The sequence below is a fragment of the Anabrus simplex genome, chromosome X, assembly GCF_040414725.1.
Source record: "Anabrus simplex isolate iqAnaSimp1 chromosome X, ASM4041472v1, whole genome shotgun sequence".
Classification (NCBI taxonomy): domain Eukaryota; kingdom Metazoa; phylum Arthropoda; class Insecta; order Orthoptera; family Tettigoniidae; genus Anabrus; species Anabrus simplex.
The window spans coordinates 198,815,487-198,838,293 of NC_090279.1; the positions used below are offsets into that span (position 1 = coordinate 198,815,487).

The 22,807-nt window shown below is 39.7% G+C and overlaps 1 protein-coding gene across 6 annotated transcripts in view; it reads right to left on the bottom strand.

Moving 5' to 3' along the window:
- LOC136886864 (zinc finger protein OZF) overlaps positions 1-22,807 on the bottom strand; it is a 229,277-nt gene that overhangs the window by 200,219 nt on the left and 6,251 nt on the right. For all 6 annotated transcript variants that reach the window (XM_068230660.1, XM_068230661.1, XM_068230656.1 and 3 more), the window contains 2 exons: positions 17,107-17,246; positions 4,858-5,022 (listed from right to left, as the gene is read on the bottom strand). In XM_068230660.1, the coding sequence (XP_068086761.1) occupies positions 4,858-5,022; positions 17,107-17,196 (255 nt within the window). In that variant the 5' untranslated portion in view covers positions 17,197-17,246. The remainder of the gene's footprint in view (positions 1-4,857; positions 5,023-17,106; positions 17,247-22,807) is intronic.

Sequence of the window (22,807 nt, forward strand, 5' to 3'; positions counted from 1 at the left end):
GACAAAACACATTTTAAACAATTTTCACTCAAAACCAAGAACAACAATTTCATGGTACATTAATGCCAAGAAAGTCCTCAAAGAAATGGGCCTACGGCCAGAAGACGTAAGATCTTTTCAGAACAAGTGTTGTGACTTTTGGGACTTTCGGGGATGTGAAGTGGACAACTGCTGCAAAGTGGTCGGATGAATGCCGTGCTTGACACAGCGAGCTAATAAAAACCTACTGGATCAATCGAAAACAGCGTAAACACCAGAATGTAAAATGGAACTTATCGTGGTCTCTAGTTGGCCAATTAGCGAATAATAAATAAATAACAACAACAATGGCCTCAGCAACCATGCACATGCATTTTAAATTGACGCTACTTAGGCTCCCAAGTGGTAGAATAAACCAAATCTTTGTTAGGCGATCCACACCTCAGTTTTTAAATTAATTTTGTTGGGTAAACACCATACGTATCACCAGGGATCTTTTACATGCTGACATCATACGACATGGAATTTTTCATTCTTTTTTGTTTACCCTCAACTTGTGAGGTGGTGTACATTGCAAGGTGAGGTCTTAAGAGACCGCTGATGTATCTTAGCTACACAATCTCCTGTAATCAAACTATTAACTTAAAACTGCTTGTATTAGTACTTCAAATCATCTAACGTGGGTTTTAAGGCAAATATTTCATAAAATCAAAGCATACATCTATTATCTTTACTTTCACCCCTAATAGAGAATAGCAGAATCTGTACTTAATTTTGGAAAAAAGGACCTTCACAGAATATCATTATAAAATCCAGTCTTACTAATAAAAAGTACTTATACAGTTGTTTAACACTTGTATAGTTGTACACTGAATAATCCCTACATAAACACTGCATATTTTTTCTTACTAATAAATGTGGCATACGCATTGTATAATGAGTTGTATTACTATCCTGAACGTATATACTCGTTCCAAGCCATAGGAACCTCTTCCTGCAGTTCGTCGACGCATTTCATCACGTTTACTGCCTTTATGATTGCTTTTGCTGATTATCGAGGAGCAAAACCTTTTGAGAACTTGTGTGGTAGCATGAATAGAATGGAACATTTGAATAAACAAGTAAGGAAGAGCAATATTTCAGTGGTATATTATTCTCACTAGTAATAATTATATCAATGATAATAATTACTAACCTAATTCAGCGCTTGTAGTGCTGCGAGAACTTGAAGTTTGCAAGATATAGAGCCATCTGTCGAATCCTTCATTAAGTCATTTCTGACTGTATTTATGACAATCAAGCATACTCCTTCATAAAACAAAATTTCATTTTAAAATTTCCATCATCAAGAAGAAATGGGTCACGCCTCACGAACATTTCCAGTCTCCAAAACCAATAAATGGTCCATATCTTCTATGTTAAAATTATTGTGGAGATGTTATTTTCCATTCTTTCAATGAGTGCTTAATGGATAAGTTGGATATTTCCCCACAATTATATCACTGCAGAGAGTAAATGCCAGTACATACTGAAGTCTCGTCGTATATTCTTCATCATTTTCAGGAATACGATGCTTATACAAATTCAGTTAATCACTTTTCACTGATCCAGAACACAACCGTAAACAAAAATAATCATATAAATGAAAACTTGCAGCACACTTCGGAATCAAAGTTCTCATTCGTCCTCGATGTGCACTGTTGTGTGCTGTCACCTCTGGTCATGGACGAAATTGTAAAGGAAACAAAGGAAGCCTACGGAGACAAAGAAACGAAGATACTGCTATGATGATGTGATCTGGCGAAAGAACAGCAAAGGAGCGCAACACCACCTAGATGTACTGAACGAAAAAGCTAAGTACGGCATGAAAATCAGTACAGTGAAAAGCAACACTGTGGTGATATTGAGAGGGGTAAGGCAAGGAAAGGGCACTGTGAAAATTGGAAGTCAAGAGTCTGGAAATTGTGGACAGCTTTAAATACCTAGGAAGTGAATTAATGCAAAATGCTAGAGTGCACATGGAGATTAGCAGGAGGGTACAGCAGGGTAATGCATTCTACCAAAATGTAAGAAAACTTGTTTGGAGCAAAGAAGTACCAAGGAAAAGTAGAGAGATAATGTACAAAATGAGCTATGTACCCATAATGACTTATTCAGCTGATACTTGGACTTCGATCAGCAGCCAAGAAAGTAAAATTCAAACCAGTGAGATGAGATTCCTAAGAAGTATGACAGGATGATTATGATAATGCTTGTTGTACGAAATACGATGAAATGGTATGACAAAAATCCATAACCCTCCACTGACCAGAATTCGAAAACGTGAGGACGAAGGAAGAATGAATGAATGAATGGATTTGAAGCTAAAACAATCAGTGGATCTGACCTGCACATGCCCCACATTCTCAGGAAATAGTGTTAAACAAGAGTATTACTGACCAAGGGACTGCTTCTAGAGCACGATACTGACTCGATGCTTGTAGTCGAAACGGGTCAAAATTCCAGTCATCGGCCACTCCTAATGGTACTTATCGCTAGTAAAATGGAACCATGCTATGCGTCATGTTGCGGTACTAATCAAAATAGCGTAGACTCGCGGTATTCCACACATTATGGTATTATGCATAGGTAATGAAATTTGCACATGTAACACAGACCTATGGTGTTTCGCACACTGCGGCGCTGTTTACAGGCAACGCAAACCTACGGCATTCCTCTCATAAGTGGACTAACCACATGGACCCGCACTATTCCGTGGTGTTCCTCACATAGTGGGTACTAAGCATAGGCAAGGCAGAAGCATGGTGTCGCTAATCCCATGATGTTGCTCATATAAGGGTACGAATCACAGGTACTGCAAAAGCTGCCAACGCACTCTGTTGCTACGAATCACAAACCTACTGTGTACCTAACATAGTGGTACTACGCACAAGTATAAGCGACCAATGGTGTTCCCCGCGTGGTTGTACTAATCATAAGTAGTGGCATGGATCTAAGACAATCATCCCTTGGTCGCCCCTTTGAGTCGCCTGTTAAGACAGGCAGGGGATAGTGTGGGTGTATTCTTCGTCTACATCCCCCCACCCACAGGGGTTAAGTATGATAGGAAAATCAAGGAAAGAGAGAGTGAGAAATGAAGATGTTAGGAAGGAAGTTGGGACAGGAAAGCTAAATGAGAGAGTTGAAAAGAATAAACTAAGGTGTTTTGGACATGTAAGGAGGATGAAGGAGAATAGACTTCTAAGACAGATGCTGGACGCAAAGCGCGAGGGCAAGAGGAAAACCTAGAACAAGGTGGATTGAATCAGTTAAGAGCGGCATAAAAAGAAGAAATTCAGACTGGGACAAGATCGTGAAAGAGGAATGGTGGAAGGAAAGAGGAAGATGGAGAAGTGCCATAAATACCCCGACCGGGCAGGAGCTCGATAAGGGAAGATTATGATGATGATGATATATATACTCGAGTCAAAAACATACAAATTTACAGTTAATGCACAAGGCAGTTTGAAATACACACAACATGTGAGATCATATTACACAAGCCCAGTATGTTGCAATGTCCAATGTCCAGAGTGGCTTCTAGGACATCATCATCAACAGTGCAAGACGTTGGACACAGAGGGCAATGAGGAATGTGGCATGAGGTTTGTTCTTGTCCACATTCACCTGTGCTGAATCCCCATTTCATAAAGTTATCCCAGATATTCCCCACTCCTGATCGTAGCCTATTCAGAGACTTCCACACCAGCCAGCTTTCACAGTGTCCAGCTGGTAACTGCTCAGCTGCTGGCATCCATCTGCAGAGGTGAGGGGTCCTCTTCTTCCACTGCTCCAGCGTTGCCTTTGCTTCAGATGTCCTCAAGAAGCTCTTCCGGGATCTCAGCTGTTGCTGAGGAGGCCTATGTCCATCTAGCAGGTTGGCGCTGTTGTGTTCCCTGTTGGCAGCTACTTTCCTACGTACACAGGGTGGCGCTATTCCTGCCAGGTAATAGACCTTTTTATCTGTCGGAGCAGGTGTTAAGCAACCTGTAAACAACCTGCAGGTTTCACTGAGAGCCGTATCTACCTGTCTGGCATGAGATGAACGGTACGAGACTGGGGAAACATATTCAGCAGCAGAAAAACACGGAGCCATTGCTGAAGTTAGGATTGTTTGAGGATGAGAGCACCATTGTGACCCTACCAATTTTCAAATAAGAGTGTTTTGTATGGATATGTTCATCTTATTACTCTCCCAATGGGTTTTGAACGTAAGAGCTCTATCCAGGGTCACTCCCAGATATTTTGGAGTGCGACATTGCTGCAATTGGATAACTGACCATTCCAGATCTAACTTACGATGAGCTTTCCTATTCCGTAAATGGAAGGCACATACTTGGGTCTTAGAAGGATTGGACATGAGTTGGTTCTCATTGTAATACCTTGACAGATTACTACGGGCAGTTGTCAGATTTCTCTCCACGGATTCAACAAACAGGCAACTCCTACTTAAAAGATGCATGTATCGTTTTTCTCTTCAAGAATGTTGGACATGTATGGAAAGATCACCATTTAGTCAGTTTTTCTTCTGTATCTCAGCGTGGCACGTTATTGTCTCATCATTCGAGTTAAAGGCCTGGCCAATGCTCGCGCGAACGTCGTCGTCAAATGAGTTGAGTGGGTAAACGCATTAGCCTTGCCATAGCTTGATTCACATAGTATATTACAATCCTAGGACAACACAGATACTTAGTACAGGAAATGATCTATTTGTTCCTAATTTTGTGTTCCCAACCAGACAAGACCAAGTTCGAAACAATTAAGAAATAAATAATAGAATCTGTTATTATATAATGGTAGGGTAAGTTTAGACTGCTCTTAACAATAGTTCGTACTCACCTTCGAGTCAATCACTTCTGTTTTTGGCGAGGTGTTAAATGATAGGTCTGTATCCACCTCCTCTGGTTCACTTTTGAAACTCGCTGAACAAAATGGCTGAGTGGAAAATTCCATTGGAGGTGAATACTTCAACTCATGAGGAGACTCAGGACCCATAATAGTTTCCTGAGAAAAAAAAAACGTACTTGCATATATTTGGAGAAGCTGCTCTGAACATATAACAACTTTAAAGCTAGTCATGGCATATTACAGAAAACTAAACAAGCTCCATTCAATAACGTTTATAGATTTCAAGAAAGCTTACGACTCCATCCACAGACCATCATCATTTTTAAGACATTTTGGACTTCAACCAAAGCTAATCAAATTGACTGAACTTAGTCTAACCAATCCAATTTCTAAAATTAAGTTCAGAGGAGAACTTTCTGAACCAGTACCAACTGGTTTAAGACAGGGTGACGGATTGTCACCTCTTCTTTTTAACTGTGCATTAGAGAATGTTATGTGGGAATGGTACAAAACAACTCAAAAAATATAAAAATTGGAACCCAGAAGTATAACAGATTTGAACTGTGTGGGATGATTTGCTCATGATCTAGCTCTTCTGGCCAATGATATTCAGGAAACAAATCAACAAATAAAATCTTTACAGGAAATAGCTCAAAATATTTGAAAAAACAGAAATTATGCTAACTCCACTTCTGCTTGCAAACATCAGGCTGGGAGACCAAGAAATAAAAATTGTAGAAAATATTAAATATTCAGGTGAAATAATCGCATATAACCTGAACGAGAACCAGCATGACAAAACAGAATAGATAAACTGGTTACAGCACAACATGTTACCAAGAATACATATAATAAAAAGTGTGTCTAATAGTAACAAAATTGAACCACCACAAAACAGTCACCCAGCCACAAGTTACATATGCAGGTGAAACATTATTCACAACAACAAACACAGTTGCAATAGAAAGAGTACTCAAGTTAGAAAGGAGAATAGTAAGAATCTGTTTAAATAAAATTTATCAAGTATAAACAGAGTCTGGAGACTAACTTCCAAAAAACAGTTTATACAGAAATAGAACATGTGGCTAGCACAACGAAAAAGGAAAAAATATCATTCTTAAGGCATCTAATATGGTCACCAGGAAATAGAATCAGCAGAAAAATAATAGAAAATTAATGGAAGAGTAAAAGTAAGAATAATATAAGATGGACCACAGAACTTAAAGAAGACATGAGAGAGTTACATATAGTATTACAATAGGATATTTAAAATACAAAACAAATACACTCAAGATATTGAAAGTTAAACACACTAGACTAGAGACAAAAATCAACAGACAGAGAATAGGGAGAGTGATTCCACAAGCAGAAATAAAATTACATTCAGAAAGGATAAAACAGTATTGGTCTGACAAAAAGAAGATAAACCTCGTTAAACCTGACTAAAGGAGTCCTATGTTGGCTAACAAATTAAAATAAATAATACTCGCACATATTTATTTATAAACTTAAGAATCTTTATGTCAAGTGATAATATGAACCATACAAATCAAAACATGAGGGAATAATGTCAGTTTCAGCCAGGAGTACAACTCTGAAAGAACCAGTAATAAATTCGCTGATAAAAATAAAATAAAATAAATAAAAATCTCCCATGGTTGTGCAAAATATAGGTGAAAGTTCTTGAACAATTACGTTTTGCACACATCCTTGGTTTCTGCAAGCATGGTGAAACTCTGTGCATCGCTATGTGCCTTCAAATAAGAACCAACATCGTCCAGGATCTCAGAAGAACCGGATTCATAGTCCATGTAGAGATTCATCAATCATTCGGAAGAGAATGGAAGCACTTGAAGGATCAATATCATTGCCTACAAAAACTGTAGGATATTATAATCAATCCAACCATCCACTTCGAATCCTCCGCGAGTCAACCTTGATGATGCCGATCGTGCGAAGAAGGGAATATATGAGTCTCCAGTTCTCTTCTACAGGGAAGCATACAACTTAAAAATGATCAAAGTCAAAGGCTTGCTAATCGAAAGTAGAGGCACGATATCTCGAAAATTTGTTGAATTCTACAAGACAAAACCTGCCAAATTTTTTTATTTTTTACACTGTACTTTCTGCCTGTATTTTAAGAAACCATCTTTGGTGATTTTCTATAGAATTCGGTAGACTTTTATTTACTTTTCCATATTGTTACTATGTCAAAAGTCCAACACATCGGCTGAATGGTCAGTGCTGAGGCCTTCAGTTCAGAGAGTCTGATCTATTCCTGGCTGGGTAGGGGATTTTGTGTTTGATTAATTCTTCTGGCTTGGGGACTGGGTGTTTGTGTTCGTTGACAACACTTTCCTTTTCATATCCAGGCAACATACTACACTTACCAACCACCACAGTAACACGCAATAGTGATTACATCCTTCCATATCAGGTTGGCATATACAAACACTACAGTAAGGATACATTTCAGTCAAGCGTGCGATGGAAAATATGGAAGTAGTGCCCATACAAGGGAGTATGCGAAAGCCTTGCATGCACTGGTATGGCCGTGCTGTAAGCAGTAATGAGCTGTCCGTGGATAGAACGGCATTCTATCTCAGCTCAGAAAGACACCAATCTTGTGGCCGATCCAAGCGCTGGCATGACTGTCTGAAGGACATGAAACTCTTCAGTGCCTGTGATGCCCTCATTTGGCAGAGGCGATTAACATGAAAAAATTAGAGCCCACACTTAGTTGGGATAAACACTTGGAAGAAGACTCAGTGAAATTGTTCTCCCAACAATTACACGCATAATAAATACCTCACTCATGACAGGAATCTTTCCCAATATATAGAAAGGTGCCATAATACGACCGATAAGAAAAATACATAATCCAACAAAACCCGAAGACTTTCGACCAATTTGCATACTTCCTTGTCTTAGTAAAATATTAGAAAAGGTTGTTCACAAGCAGATAACAAATTACCTTAACAAACACAATTTACTCGACAAATACCAGTCAGGATTTAGACCTAACCACAGCACAACTAAAAGTTACAAATGACATTCAAGCAGGCATGGAAAACGGACAAATGACTATCCTTGTACTTTTAGACCTAAGTAAAGCATTTGACTGTGTGGACAGGGAAATATTATTAGTTAAGCTACAAGCACAAAAATTTTCTTCAAGCACACTGACGTGGCTGCACTCTTATTTAATTGGGCGGCATTCAGCAGGTACAAAAGTATCACACTGGCAACAAACTGAAGTTGGCGTAGTTCAGGGCAGTGTTCTAGCGTCACATATAAAAACGTGTAAATACCATTTCTACGCAGACGATATTCAACTTTATATACAAACAAACCCGAACGACATCCAACTAGACATTAACAAACTAAACGATGACCTGGAAAATATAAAAGACTGGACTAAAAATAATTATCTTAAAGTCAATCCATTCAAATCACAAGCAATCATAATTGGATCCAAAAGTAATCATACCAAACTGAAAAGTGTTAAAATTCCCCCAATCCTATTCCACGCAACACCAATACAAATAAACGAAAGTGTAAAAATCCTTGGCCTCATTTTTTATAAGTGCTTAAACTGGACGGAGCACACGACGAAAATATGCCAACGAGTATTTTTTCTTTGCACTCTCTTAAACGTTTGCGGGATCTCCTTCCTCTAAATATGAGAAAGTTACTTGTTCAAAGCTTAATTCTACCCATCTTTGATTATGGTGACGTAATATACAACAACCTAAACACCACACTTAACGCTAAACTTCAGCGGGCTTATAATACATGCATCCGTTTTGTACTAAATATGCCCAGGTATTGTCATATATCACCTTGTCTTGAACAGCTGTCGTGGTTATATTTGGCGGAGAGAAGAAACCTTCACTCTGTTACGCTTGTTCACAACATTCTCCGTACAGATACACCAAGTTATCTGAGAATGGATCTTAAATACTTGTCATCTCCAAACAGTAGTATACCTACAAGGTCAGAAACCTCTTCCCTGCTGAGCTTCCCAATTTACCGCACGACCGGGTACGGCAACCCATTCATACCTGCAACCATGCGCTCTTGGAATTCCCTTCCGACTGTAATTAGAGACATACATAGTAGAAATGTATTTTTTTTAAACATGTTATAAATGATACAGACTTAAGAAATTAGTATTTAATGTTTTTTTTTTTGAATAGTGACTCTAAGAAATTTACCTTTTGTTTATAACTATTATTTAAGTTTAATGTTATAATTAATTATATGTAACTAGAAATCCTAATACTCTGTAGTTTGTACAATCTAGTACATATGAGATGGTTTGGCATAACAGCAGGCTTCATAGCCTGAGCTACGCCACAAGTCAATACATACATACATACATACATACATTACATTATCATTATAGACTGTTATGCCTTTCAGCGTTCAGTCAGCAAGCCTCTGAGAATTTACTAAACGTCGCCACAATCCTCGATTTGCAACTAGTGTTGTGGCCTCATTTAGTTCTATACCTCTTCATAACAGAGTCCATTATTCTCCTAGGTAACCTATCCTCCTCCATTCGCCTCACATGACCCCACCACCGAAGCTGGTTTCTGCGTACAGCTTCATCCATCGAGTTCATTCCTAAATTAGCCTTTATCTCCTCATTCCGAGTTCCCTCCTGCCATTGTTCCCACCTGTTTGTACCAGCAATCATTCTTGCTACTTTCATGTCTGTTACTTCTAACTTATGAATAAGATATCCTGAGTCCACCCAGCTTTCGCTCCCGTAAAGCAAAGTTGGTCTGAAAACAGACCGATGTAAAGATAGTTTCGTCTGAGAGCTGACTTCCTTCTTACAGAATACTGTTGATCGCAACTGCGAGCACACTGCATTAGCTTTACTACACCTTGATTCAATCTCACTTACTATATTACCATCCTGGGAAAACACACAACCTAAATACTTGAAATTATCGACCTGTTCTAGCTTTGTATCACCAATCTGACATTCAATTCTGTTGAATTTCTTACCTACTGAGATCAATTTAGTCTTCGAGAGGCTAATTTTCATACCATACTCATTGCACCTACTTTCAAGTTCCAAGATATTAGACTGCAGGCTTTCGGCACAGTCTGCCATTAAGACCAAGTCATCAGCATAGGCCAAACTGCTTACTACATTTCCACCTAACTGAATCCCTCCCTGCCATTTTATACCTTTCAGCAGATCATCCATGTAAACTACAAACAGCAAAGGTGAAAGATTACAGCCTTGTTTAACTCCTGTAAGTACCCTGAACCAAGAACTCAGTCTACCATCAATTCTCACTGAAGCCCAATTGTCAACATAAATGCCTTTGATTGATTTTGATAATCTACCTTTAATTCCATAGTCCCCCAGTATAGCGAACATCTTTTCCCTCGGTACCCTGTCATATGCTTTCTCTAGATCTACGAAACAAACACAACTGCCTATTCCTCTCGTAGCATTTTTCAATTACCTGACGCATACTGAAAATCTGATCCTGACAGCCTCTCTGTGGTCTGAAACCACACTGGTTTCCATCCAACTTCCTCTCAACGACTGATCGCACCCTCCCTTCCAAGATGCTAGTGAATACTTTGCCTGGTATACTAATCAATGAGATACCTCGATAGTTGTTGCAATCCTTCCTGTTCCCTTGCTTATAGATAGGTGCAATGACTGCTTTTGTCCAATCTGAAGGTTTATCAACACGCAATGCTAATCTTACTATTCTATGAAGCCATTTCATCACTGCCTTCCAACTATACTTCACCATTTCAGGTCTAATTTCATCTATTCCTGCTGCCTTATATCAACGGAGTTTATTTACTATCCTTTCCACTTCCTCAAGTGTAATTTCACCAACATCACTTTACTCCTCCCCATGAGTTTGGCTGTTCGCAACACCACCAGGAAGATTTCCTTTTACATTGAGAAGGTGTTCAAAATATTCCCTCCACCTCTCCAGTGATTCCCTGGGATCTATTATAAGTTCACCTGAATTACTCAAAACACTGTTCATTTCCTTTTTCCCTCCCCTCCTAAGATTCTTTATTACTGTCCAGAAAGGTTTCCCTGCTGCTTGACCTAGCCTTTCCAGGTTATTACCAAAATCTTCCCACGACTTCTCTTTGGATTCAACAACTATTTGTTTCGCTCTCTTGCTTTCATCTACGTACAAATCTCTGTCTGCCTCAGCCCTTGTTTGGAGCCATTTCTGATAAGCCTTCTTTTTACGTTTACAAGCTGCTCTCACTTCATCATTCTACCAAGATGTTTGCCTTTTCCCACCTTTACACACAGTTGTTTCTAGGCATTCCCTTGCTGTTTCTACTACAGCATCCCGGTATGCCACCCATTCACTTTCTATATCCTGAACCTGCTTACAGTCTACTGTTCGAAACTTCTCACTAATCATATCCATGTACTTCTGTCTAATTTCCTCGTCCTGGAGATTTTCTACCCTTATTCGTTTGCAGACAGATTTCACTTTCTCTACCCTAGGCCTAGAGATACTTAGTTCACTACAGATCAGATAGTGGTCTGTATCATCGAAAAATCCCCGAAAAACTCGTACATTCCTAAAAGTTTTCCTGAATTCAAAGTCTTAAGATATAGTCTGTTATGGATCTGGTACCCCTAGCCTCCCATGTGTAGCGGTGAATAGCCTTATGCTTGAAGAATGTATTCGTAACAGCTAAACCCATACTAGCATAGAAGTCCAGCAAATGCTTCCCATTCCCATTAGCATCCATATCTTCCCCACATTTACCAATCACCCTTTCGTATCCTTCAGTTCTATTCCCAACTCTCGCATTGAAATCGCCCATTAGCACTATTCTATCCTTGCAGTTGACCCTGACCACGATGTCACTCAATGCTTCATAAAACTTGTCAACTTCATCCTCATCTGCACCCTCACATGGTGAATACACGGACACAATTCTTGTCCTAATTCCTCCCAATGACAAATCTACCCACATCATTCACTCATTTATGTGCCTAACAGAAACTATGTTGCGTGCAATGGTATTACTGATAAAGAGCCCTACCCCAGATTCTGCCCTTCCCTTTCTAACACCCGTCAAGTACACTTTATAATCTCCTATCTCTTCCTCATTATCTTCCCTTACCCGAATATCACTTACTCCTAGCACATCCAGATGCATCCTCTTTGCTGACTCAGCCAGTTCTACCTTCTTTCTTCCATAAGCCCCATTAATATTGATAGCTCCCCATCGAATTCCATTTCGTTCGCCAAGTTGTTTCCAAGGAGTCCCTCGCCTGTCAAATGGGAGTGGAACTCCATAACTCCCATAGGTCCGAGGTCAATAAATAAATAAAATAAAACATTATTTTGCATCCTGCAACAATCAGTGGTCTCCCTAAGACCTTTTCAACAGGGGGACCGCCCTGGTGTTTTTGCAAACCACCCGGCTAACATAACCTAGATATGTGCTAGTTACATTATATTAATATATATCTGATTCATTGGGTGCTCCAAACTAAAATGTATAAACTGTACAACTGATTATCTAAATGAACCTCTTCATTATTGTCAACATAACTGTATCAATTACATCGGAGTTTAAATGTTTAGCTTGACTATCACACACAGTCGTGCGCGATCCGGTGCCTGGATTGCTGTGGAATCACATGCAAGCACTTGATTCCGTGTGATGTAGCTTTAATTTTAAATTAGTTTAATTTGACATTAATTTTCTAAAAAGTGTTGATTAGTGGAAATGTCCTAATTTAAAGCTACTGAAACTGGCAAATCAACACAGGAATTATGAAAATCATAAATTATGACATGCGTATGATGTCACAAACCCATCTGCAGGAATGAAGGGCAAGCCCCTCTGTTACATTATTATGAATGAGCAATGGAACACTAGAAGTTCAAAGTAGTCTCTTATGTCTTATTCGTGACAATAACACTAAAATTGTTCAATTTTGCAATTAATGTTTACCAATCTGATATTATTGTTAATGCCCTGAGGGGAAAAAATTCAAATGTTATCATATTCATTTTTTACATAGTATTCCCCATCCGACTGACAAAAATTTCTGGGGAGAGCACTGAACAATTATTTATTAGGTATTTCTGGTATAATTGCAATATACTCGTACTTCGGGGGTACAAATGTAAAACAATTTGATTTTGTAAGTACGCCAACCAAACGTTTTGGATACCACTGATCTAGAGCACAGGAATGAAGATACCTAAAAATTTCAGAGGGACAGTGCCAGTACAAGATGAGAAAAGGTTCCCTGAATATGACCATTTTAAACTCAGGGAAAAGTGAGCTTAAAGTTAAAACATCCCTGCTACACAGTCTCCATTCCTTTTGTCATCTCCAAAGGCATCCTCCAATCTTCTCTTGGCACTTCTCCTAACTTGTCTTGCTGCTAAGATCTTGATTGCATTGTCTGAGTCTGAGGTTATCTAAAGCCAGCATAGCATCATCTGTCTGAGAACCACCACGCAACCCTAACTTTTCAAGAACGTGACATTTGCTAATATTCCCCTGGTTGATACACTCCAAAGTGAATTGTCTGCTCCAAATGCAGTATACACACTCAATGGGGTTCTTACATGGAGATATTTGATGATGATGATGATGATGTTTGGTGTTTAAAGGGGCCTACCAGCTAGGTCACCAGCCCCTAATGGTATGAGATGTAATGAAATGAAACAATAATTAAAAATTCAAAATGTATCCAGACTAAAATATAAAACAAATGATGATGAAAAAATGACCAGTAATCCAAAACAATTAGTGGATCCAATTCACACTGCCTTCTGCCACAAAGCCCAGGTCACTGGCCCCTCATAATGGCACTGATAAAGCATAACCATGGTGTTCCTCCTATAGCGGTACTAATCGCTGGTGACGGAGACCCATGGTGGTGCTAATCACAGGTCACGTATTACTCTTGGTGTCACTCACCTAGTGGTACTAATGACAGGCAATACAAACCCAAGGCGTATCACACATTATGGTGGAACCCACAGGTAATGCAGACCAATGGTGTTCCTCACGTAGTGGTACTAATCGCAAGTAATTTCAACCTATGGTGTTCCTTATGGAATGGTACTAATCATAAGTAGTCTTATGGTTCTAGTGCCATCTCAACTCTTGGTTGCCCCTTTTAGTCTCGTCTTTCAACAGGCAGGGGATACCGTGTGTGTATTCTTCATCTGCGCCCCCCCCACACGGGGTGGAGACATTTATGCAGGAGATTTTTTTATCTCCTAGGTCCCAAAAGACTGGCTTTATTTCTTCAAACCGTACCTCTCCTTTAGGCTTATCTATTGCATTATACTTCACTTAAATACCTTTCAATTTTCTATAGGAAGTACAACCAGATAACCCAGGACGAGGAGATTTTAAACTAGGAGGAAGCTTACCATTGAGATAAGACACAGATGGCCCCACACGGACTGAACCAGATGATCATGAACAACTATTTATTGCTAGATGTTAGTGCCTTGAAACATGGCTTTCCTTTTCCTCTGGCAATTCACACACTTCGTAACTCTCTACTGCACGAATTTTTTTTTGTCTGCGTTTGGTGACAAAAATTTCAAGCTTTAAATTTCAACTAGCATTCAATACCTTAGATTTACCAACAATTCTTAAGACTCGCATGTGATGTGGTTTGCCATAATGGAGTATACATGTGATTTTTCATGATTTTGCGCTAAGCTTATACGTACATGATGCAAGGCGCAAGTATACGTGTACGACCGTTCTGGAAGATGCGTTCTATCATGAGCAGAGAAATTTTGAATTTAAATTACTCTGTAAAATACTAGTTGTAAAGGCAGTTTTGAAATAAAAGTATGAATTTTGGTAATGGGACCAACATTATTCTTCGAATTACGAATTATCCATATTTCGAGGGAATTAGATATTTTTCACCAATAGAGCTTGTCAAAATTGTCAAAAACATATCAGATATAAGGCTTTTCAGGCGTTTGTTTTATTAACCAGCGTTTCGTCTAGTGTCAGACCTAAGACGAAACGCTGGTTAATAGAGCAATCTAAATAACAGTCAACACCGTACCTCATGTTTCCAGGAATGAGAGCTTCTTCGAATTAGGTGGAATTTTGAATTAACCAATTTCGAATTATCAAGGTTCTACTGTATACAGATATTCTCCGTATAAGCTAAACTAGCTTACCACAACAATAAGATTATATACACGTCATAATATCTTACATGCCAATGTTTACACTTCAGTATTAATATAAATTTATGCTCTGTTAAAACTACACAATTATACCAACCACCATTTATTTTCCATGGGCCCTCCGCACCACATTACCACAGGATTACCTCTAGCTGACAACATTGTCAATACCGATGAAACTACATGGTTTTCTTGTTTTAGTAATGCTGAGCCCAAACGGACTTATGGTTTTCCCCAGCCGGTAAGTTGTACAAGGGTGGCAGTCACTGTTCTGTGTTGCAATACACACGGAAGCAGAGACTTCCTTCCTTCGTCATAGGAAAGTTCGAAAAGCCACGATGTTTTAAGGGCGTCGGGCACTTTCTGTGCAACTACAGGCATCTAAAAATGCAAACAACACAGTAATCCAAAAAATAAAGCATTTGCACAGGAGAGCTGGCATAATTTGTCCTCAACTTTGTATCATGCTTTTTTTTTCCTCTTTCGTTGCGTGAGGTTATGTTTGCCAGTGATTTATCCAAGTGTATTATTTGAATAATGTAAATGTACCTTGTTGGATACATTTTGGAAATAGTTTTTTTGCATAGCATTTGAAAGGTTTAAACTGTGAATCAAAGTAATTGCATGCATTAATAGGTCTTAGAATACTTTGTGATGCAGTAAGGGTTGGCATTCCTGAATTACGAGAGAAGTGCCATGGCGGGAAATCGTACGAGGATGGAGTCTCTGTACCAACTGTGTTGTAATGCATACAGAAGCAAGATACTTTCTCTCCTCGTCATAGGGAAGTTTGATAAGTCATGATGTTTTAAGGGCGTCGTGTACTTTCTGTGCAAGTACAAGGCATCTAAAATGCATACAATACAGTAATCCAATGAATAAAGCACATGTACGGTGGAGCCAGCATCGAATTCTCCTCATGTTTGAATCCTGCTTTTGGGGGGGGAGGGGTCTTTGCGTGAGGTTCTGTTTGCTAGTGAGTTATTCAAGTGCATTATGTGAACACTGTAAATGCACCTTATTGGATACATTTTGTAAATTTTTTTTTCAAGGCATATGAAAGGTTTAAACTGTGAATAAGGTTAATTGCATGCAGTAACGGGTCTTAGGATATTCTGTGACGCGGCAAAGGTTGGCGTTTCTGAATTACAAGTTGGCAGTTAATTTGAAATCACGTAAATCAAGTCCGTTTTTTGGGTCGCAACGACTTCAAATTAACGAGGTTTTACTGTACATTCACCCTTCAAATCGGTATCAGAAGTTGGCCAATTTTACCCTACAGCGGTAATAAATTTTTAAGAAAAATATCACAATTTTACATGCTGTCACAAACATTGCTATAACTTCTAAACGACTTGTCTGATTTTGTCAAAATTAATGGATACGCAGTTCATATCATGCAGATGTTGTATCTACATACAAAAAGATGGCATGCAAAGAAAAAACTGCCTAATTACTTTCTTGTTGGAATAAAATTTGAATCAACAGGTATCCACGACCACTCGGGATGAACATTCACTTATATTACTATCATTATATACATCACACGTAATTCACTACTTTCACCTAATGTGCGTTCGAGAGCTGCAATATGTAAATACAGACCTAGCAACGATGCTGCTATGTTGTTTCCAACGATTGGTGTTGATGGAACAAATTCTTTTAATGCCAACACAATGTCGCAATACGGTAGAAGATACTCACTCCCTTGCATAGAATGATACCCTCTGCAAGCCATGCTAAAAATTCACGATGACAACACACAGATGGCACGCAGATGTACAGCTAAAACATTGCTAGTCTAGTCCACACAGGTATACGTCAAACCGGTCCTGGCTTATGTTTTGTAGGTCCGTACACGTGCACGTCGAACCGGCTTGAGAGGTCAATGTATTATCACAAAGGTAATTGCAATTTGTTGTTTAATCCCAAATAAATTATTTAATGATTAATAAAGGACACAAGTGCATTTGAAAAGTGGATATGCGGATAGTAGAGGATGTCTTAAATAAGTGTTCTCACCTACCTTAGAGTCTACCAGCCCCGACTTCAGTGAGGTCTCATCTGGTACACCTTTGACTGCCACCCAGTACAAAGGAAGAGGAGACATATCCATTTCGGGCGAATTCTTCACTCGGTGACCAATTCTTGAATTATAGGTTCCTCCTAAAAACCAGAGAGGAAAAATTATGTTACAACTTAATTATCCGGGATGCGAGTAGGAGATCAGATACTGCCTCAGGATTTGTCCTTGAGATCACTTCCGTCAAATGCATGACTTGTTACTACAAAATGTATAGTCATATGAGACAGAAAACTACGTAAGTATTGTGAAACAATCATTAAGCCGCCAAGTTTTAATGGTTTGATATTGCGATTATCCAGTTTAGTCCGCGATGGACAGAAAACGTCTGACCATCAGTATGTTGTGTAAAGGCATACAATCATCTCTCAGTATGAAGTATATACACAGAGTGGCCGAACGTCACAGGAAGGGTTGTCCCATTAGAAAATGTGCCGTGTATGACCCCTGGGCATTGAGGCTAGTTGTGGCGTAGCTGAGCAGTCTGTCAAGACACCAGTGTCGTGAAGATGGCAACACGTTACAAGTTAACACACAACGAACGCTGGACGATCATCGGCACACAGATCATAGCATTGCGGAGATTACACGCCAATTTGGGTTTCCCAGGTCAACAGCATGTAGGTTGGATCTTCAATATCGCGTAAACCGCCGTACGGAAAGCCCACAGGTGTTTAACGAATGGACATCACGTTGCCTCCACAGAACCATACTGGGCGTTGAGCCACACCCCCTCCCATCACGGAAACAATCCCAGCACAAATAAATATCGTGAGATATTTGAGGCGTAGATCGCAACGAGGAAAGGCCAAAGAAAACTGCCTTGAACTGGAAAGGAGCCTCATTACCAATAAAAAATAGTAAGAGACTAATTCTACAAGTAATAAAATTCAAGTACACGTAGGCCCAGTTTCATCAACACATGTTAAATATATACTAACAAGTAGTTAGTTAATACGGAGTTAAAAATTTAACATCTTGTTAGGTTTCTTGCGTTTCATCAAACTTTTCTTGTGAAATGTTAACTAATCGACTGTTAACTCTCCCAATATTGCGAACTGGTGTGAATCAAGGAGGCAGTGGTATGAACATGCTGTTTTACAGCGCGCTCCAATGCGCATTTGTTTGAGTACAGCTGTAAAATATGGCGCGTGAAGTGAAACGGAATCGTAGTTCTAATTTTTCCTCCTTTGAAAAAGAGTTGTTAATTGAATTAGTTAGTAAATATATATAAGTTATTGAGTGCAAGCGCACAGATGGCTTGACGATAAAAGAAAAGGACGAGGCGTGGGAAAAGTCCACGAGGGTTTCAATGGGGTTAACAGATACTTTTTTGAGGGTATCCGCTGTCACCTAACAAAATCACTTCGTTAATTGTCCCATTTCAAACTGTGCTCCGATATGGAAGTTATTAAATATTGTATTGTCGTGTGCAGAACCAGACCACCTAGCAAGTATATCCCTGATTTGGAGGTTAGGCTCACTAATCACCTGAACATTAACATTAACAAAGAAATATCCCTTCCGATTACGATATATTTCAGCCCAATTGCCTCCATGTAATTGGATTCTTACATGTGTGCAATCTATTGCACCTAGAACAAACACCAGGAAAACGGCTTATTTCATAGAAATTGCGGATAATTTGCTGACACTCTTCTACTGAAGGGAATTTATATACCTCCTTCTCATGGATGCTATTGCTGCAGACACTCGACAAACAACTCTACTAACAGTGGCTTTAGAAGTTCCAGCATTATCTCCGACCATTATGTGAAAATAACCAGTAGCAAAAAATCAGTAATATTATCAGTACCTGCAACATTGGAGAAAGAGGTAAGTTTCTCTTCGTAGGATATTCCAACCTCACTTGAATTTCGTCAACAACCTTAGCAACGACTATTTTCGATAACCTGTATCTATGAAGAAATTCCGCATCCGTCATTATGTCGCTGAACTCTTCTTCGATCAGGATTGTTTTGTAAAAGATCTAAATAGAGCTATTCCGCCTCAAAAGCGACATTCACAGCAGCCATTTAGGAACTGGTTGCTAAATGCTAATGTTAGCCATTAACATTGGAAATGGCTAATGTTAACTTTAATACGCAGTTTAACATTTGTTGATGAAACGCAAATTTTCTTAAATCGTATGTTAAAATTATTTAACACCTTGTTAATTACTAACATGTGTTGATGAAACCGGGCCGTAACGAGGGTTTATTAATATCGTAAAATAAAGGCAGAAGGAAAGAATAATAAAAGAAATCAATTAAAAGGATAAGAACGGGTACATACATGAGTACACTTGGTCCAGTTGATGGCATAACACTGTTACGTGAGCATGACGTATCAAACCCCAATATAAAATTAAACTTTCGGCGAGCTCACTCAGTTAAATACAATATCATTATTGAACATGCCAGTATTAATATTAGTGTCACAGATCAAGCAGATCGTTCTTTCCACGAGTTTAATATCGTATCATCTTTCACACACATCGTTTCAACTCCACCCTCATACCAACAATCACCATAGATCGTCAAACTCCCGCGCATCAAGGAGAAAAAACCCCGAGCAGGAAAAAAAGAAAATATGTAAGATAACAGCATGGCACAAATAGAAACATCTCTGGACAAAGGAAACAATATAAGTAACAAAAGGGAAAATCCCAGGCATGCGCATAGCCTAAATATAAGAAACACAAACATGGCGGCCCCTTGGGTAAGCGAGTGGCCAAGACAGGTGCGAAGGCAAAAGGAATAGCGGTATACAGAAACAAGATTAAAATGTAAATTTAGGTGACCGATATGTCATTCTTTCACTCCCCTCTCATACCAACATACAAGCACACATTCAGACACAGCCGGGATCGGCAACCAATATGAACACCAGCGCCGGTTAAACGGCGAACTCAATTTTATATAGCATGAGTCCAAGGTCACAAACGAGGTCTCATTAGTATCAGAAGTTGCGTGCACAGCACAAAGGAATTTAGCTGTAGGATCAGATAAATCCCGTTGTCATGCACAAACCCATCAGGGTTCACACTTCGTACGACGCGAGTGGAAGCTCGCGCCGACACAAAGGGTAAACAGTCATTAAATGGCGAATTACATTAGAATGCAGTGCACATGAAAAGTAATATGAGACCCAAGTATCAACATATCATAATCACAATGACCACAAGAAAACATGCAGCCCATTCATACTGCGGAGCGAAAGGACGCATATCTATCAGCTATGAATAATAGAACAAATATTACGAAAGAACAGTCGAATAAATAATAATATGAAAGAATTCCCATACCTGGAATATATTAACCAGCAAAGTAAGAAGAAGGATGGTAGTATAGGCTAAGTTTGAATCGTTTAAAAACCCTTCTGTAAGTCAAAAACGCCCAGTTGAATGTTGGGAGTCTGGAACCCATTTCTACCAGGACTGTAAGGAGGCAACTGCACCGCATAGTCTTCACCAGCCAACGACCAACTCATGTCCCTCTGCTGACACCTCGACACAGAGCTCAACAACGTGCATGAGGCTGCGAACATGGGCAATGGACTATGGAACAATGGCGGGGTGTGGTACAGTCTGATGAATACCGGTCCCAGTTGTATCGAGCTGATGGGTGCATGAGAGTGTGGCGTATGCCCCACGAAGCTATGGATCCTGCGTGTCAACAAGGTTGTGTTCAGGCGGGAGGTGGCCCACTTCTGGTCTGGGCGGTGTTCTCATGGTTGCAACTAGGCTCCATTGTCCGGATGGAGGAAGCACTGACAGGAGCACGTTATGTGGACATTCTTTCGGATCATCTGCATCCCTTTCTGGCCCTAGAGTACAATGATGGAGATGCCATGTTTCAACAGGACAATGCACCAAGTCACCACTCTCTAGTGGCAAACAGATGGTTGGAGAATCACTCCAGCGAAGTTACGACCATGGATTGGCCCTCCAGATCCCCAATCTTAATCCAGTTGAGCATTTATGGGACGTTGTCAATGCTGGTGTACGCTCCATGAAACCTGCACCAACTACACAAGACCAACTGTGGGAAGCAGTGCAAGATGTGTGGGTCCAGATCCCTCCAGAATGATTACAACACCTTGTAGAGTCAATACCTCACCGTATTGCTGCCCTTTTGAGGGCTCACAGAGGAGCAACTCATTATCAACACCACATTCAGTGCCTTCCCCTTTTTTCTGGCCCCTCAGTGTAATTTAGGAATGTGAATCTTAGCAGTCTTACCTCATACAACATGTAGAAGAGAGTGGGATGTTCATTGTCAATGCCAGGGACCCACCAACTTGCCCAAAGAAATTATATTTACAATTATAGCAAAATATCAGATATCGTGCAATAGTTCTCATACATCCTACATGAAGAGCTACTGCCTTGGGCTGAAATTAATTAAATATGGCATCACTCCCAGAATTCAACACATCTAGATTTCATTAACAACCGAAAAATAAAAACTCCTTTGCTAGGCTAATGATCCAACAGGAAACGGTGTTCCTGCTATGTGGGGACACACACACTCATCTCTATGTAATGGAGCCCCGATATGTTAGATCAATGTGTTTTGTCACTAGCAAGGACAAATGCAGACCAATAATTAAGTCACCACCACTCATTGAGACTAATTGTGTGAGGAGGAAATGCAAGACACCAGAAAGATGAGAACACAATCATGCACAAAGCTCTCTACTGGTCTAGGCTAAGGGAAGAGTATATATCTTTGCCAGTGTTCTCCCTAGGACCTTTTTGATGGGCGCACCGCCCTGCCGTTTTTACAGGCCGCCCGGCTAACATAACCTAGGTAATTGCTAATTACATAATATTTATACATATTTGAATCACTGGTTGCTCCAAATTAAATTGTACATACTGTAAAACTGTTTATTTACACGATATATCACTTTTATCAGCATAATTGCTTCAATGTTTAGCTTGACTGTCATGTAGTGTAGTACTCGAGCAGTTGCCTGGATTAACGTGGAATCGCATGCGTGCATTCGATTCCGCATGACGTCACAAAACCTGTATGGAACTCCACGGCAACAGAGTGGTAAGCCCCGGTGTTAGGCCTATATAATTATGAACGAGCAGTAGTCGAACCCCACTTTCGGTGGCCCTAAATATGGTTTTCCATGGTTTCCCCTTTTCACACCAGGCAAATGTTGGGGCTGTACCTTAATTAAGGCCACGGTCACTTCCTTCCCTCTCCTAGCGACTTACTATCCCATTGTCACCATAAGACGTATCTGAGTCGGTGTGACATAAAGCAACTTGTAAATCAAATATAAAAAGAGCGAGCAGTAGAACGCTAGAAGTTCGAAATACTCTTATATCTTGTCTGTGATAATAACACTAAAATAGTTATATTTTGCAGTTAATGTATACCTGTCTGATATTATTGTCAATACCTGGGAGGAATAAACTGAAATTTTAGCATGTTCGTTTTTTACGTAGTATTCTCCGCCCAGCTGCTCATTCCTGCCACCCAGCTGATGAAAATTTCTGGGGAAAACACTGTTTGCCATAAGTTGGTTGAATGGTAGGAGAGGTGGTGATATGGAAGGTTGCCCCAGTTAACAAGAAGCGAACTTGAGCGCACATCCCGCGCCTGGAAGCAGCTGCTGTATTTTT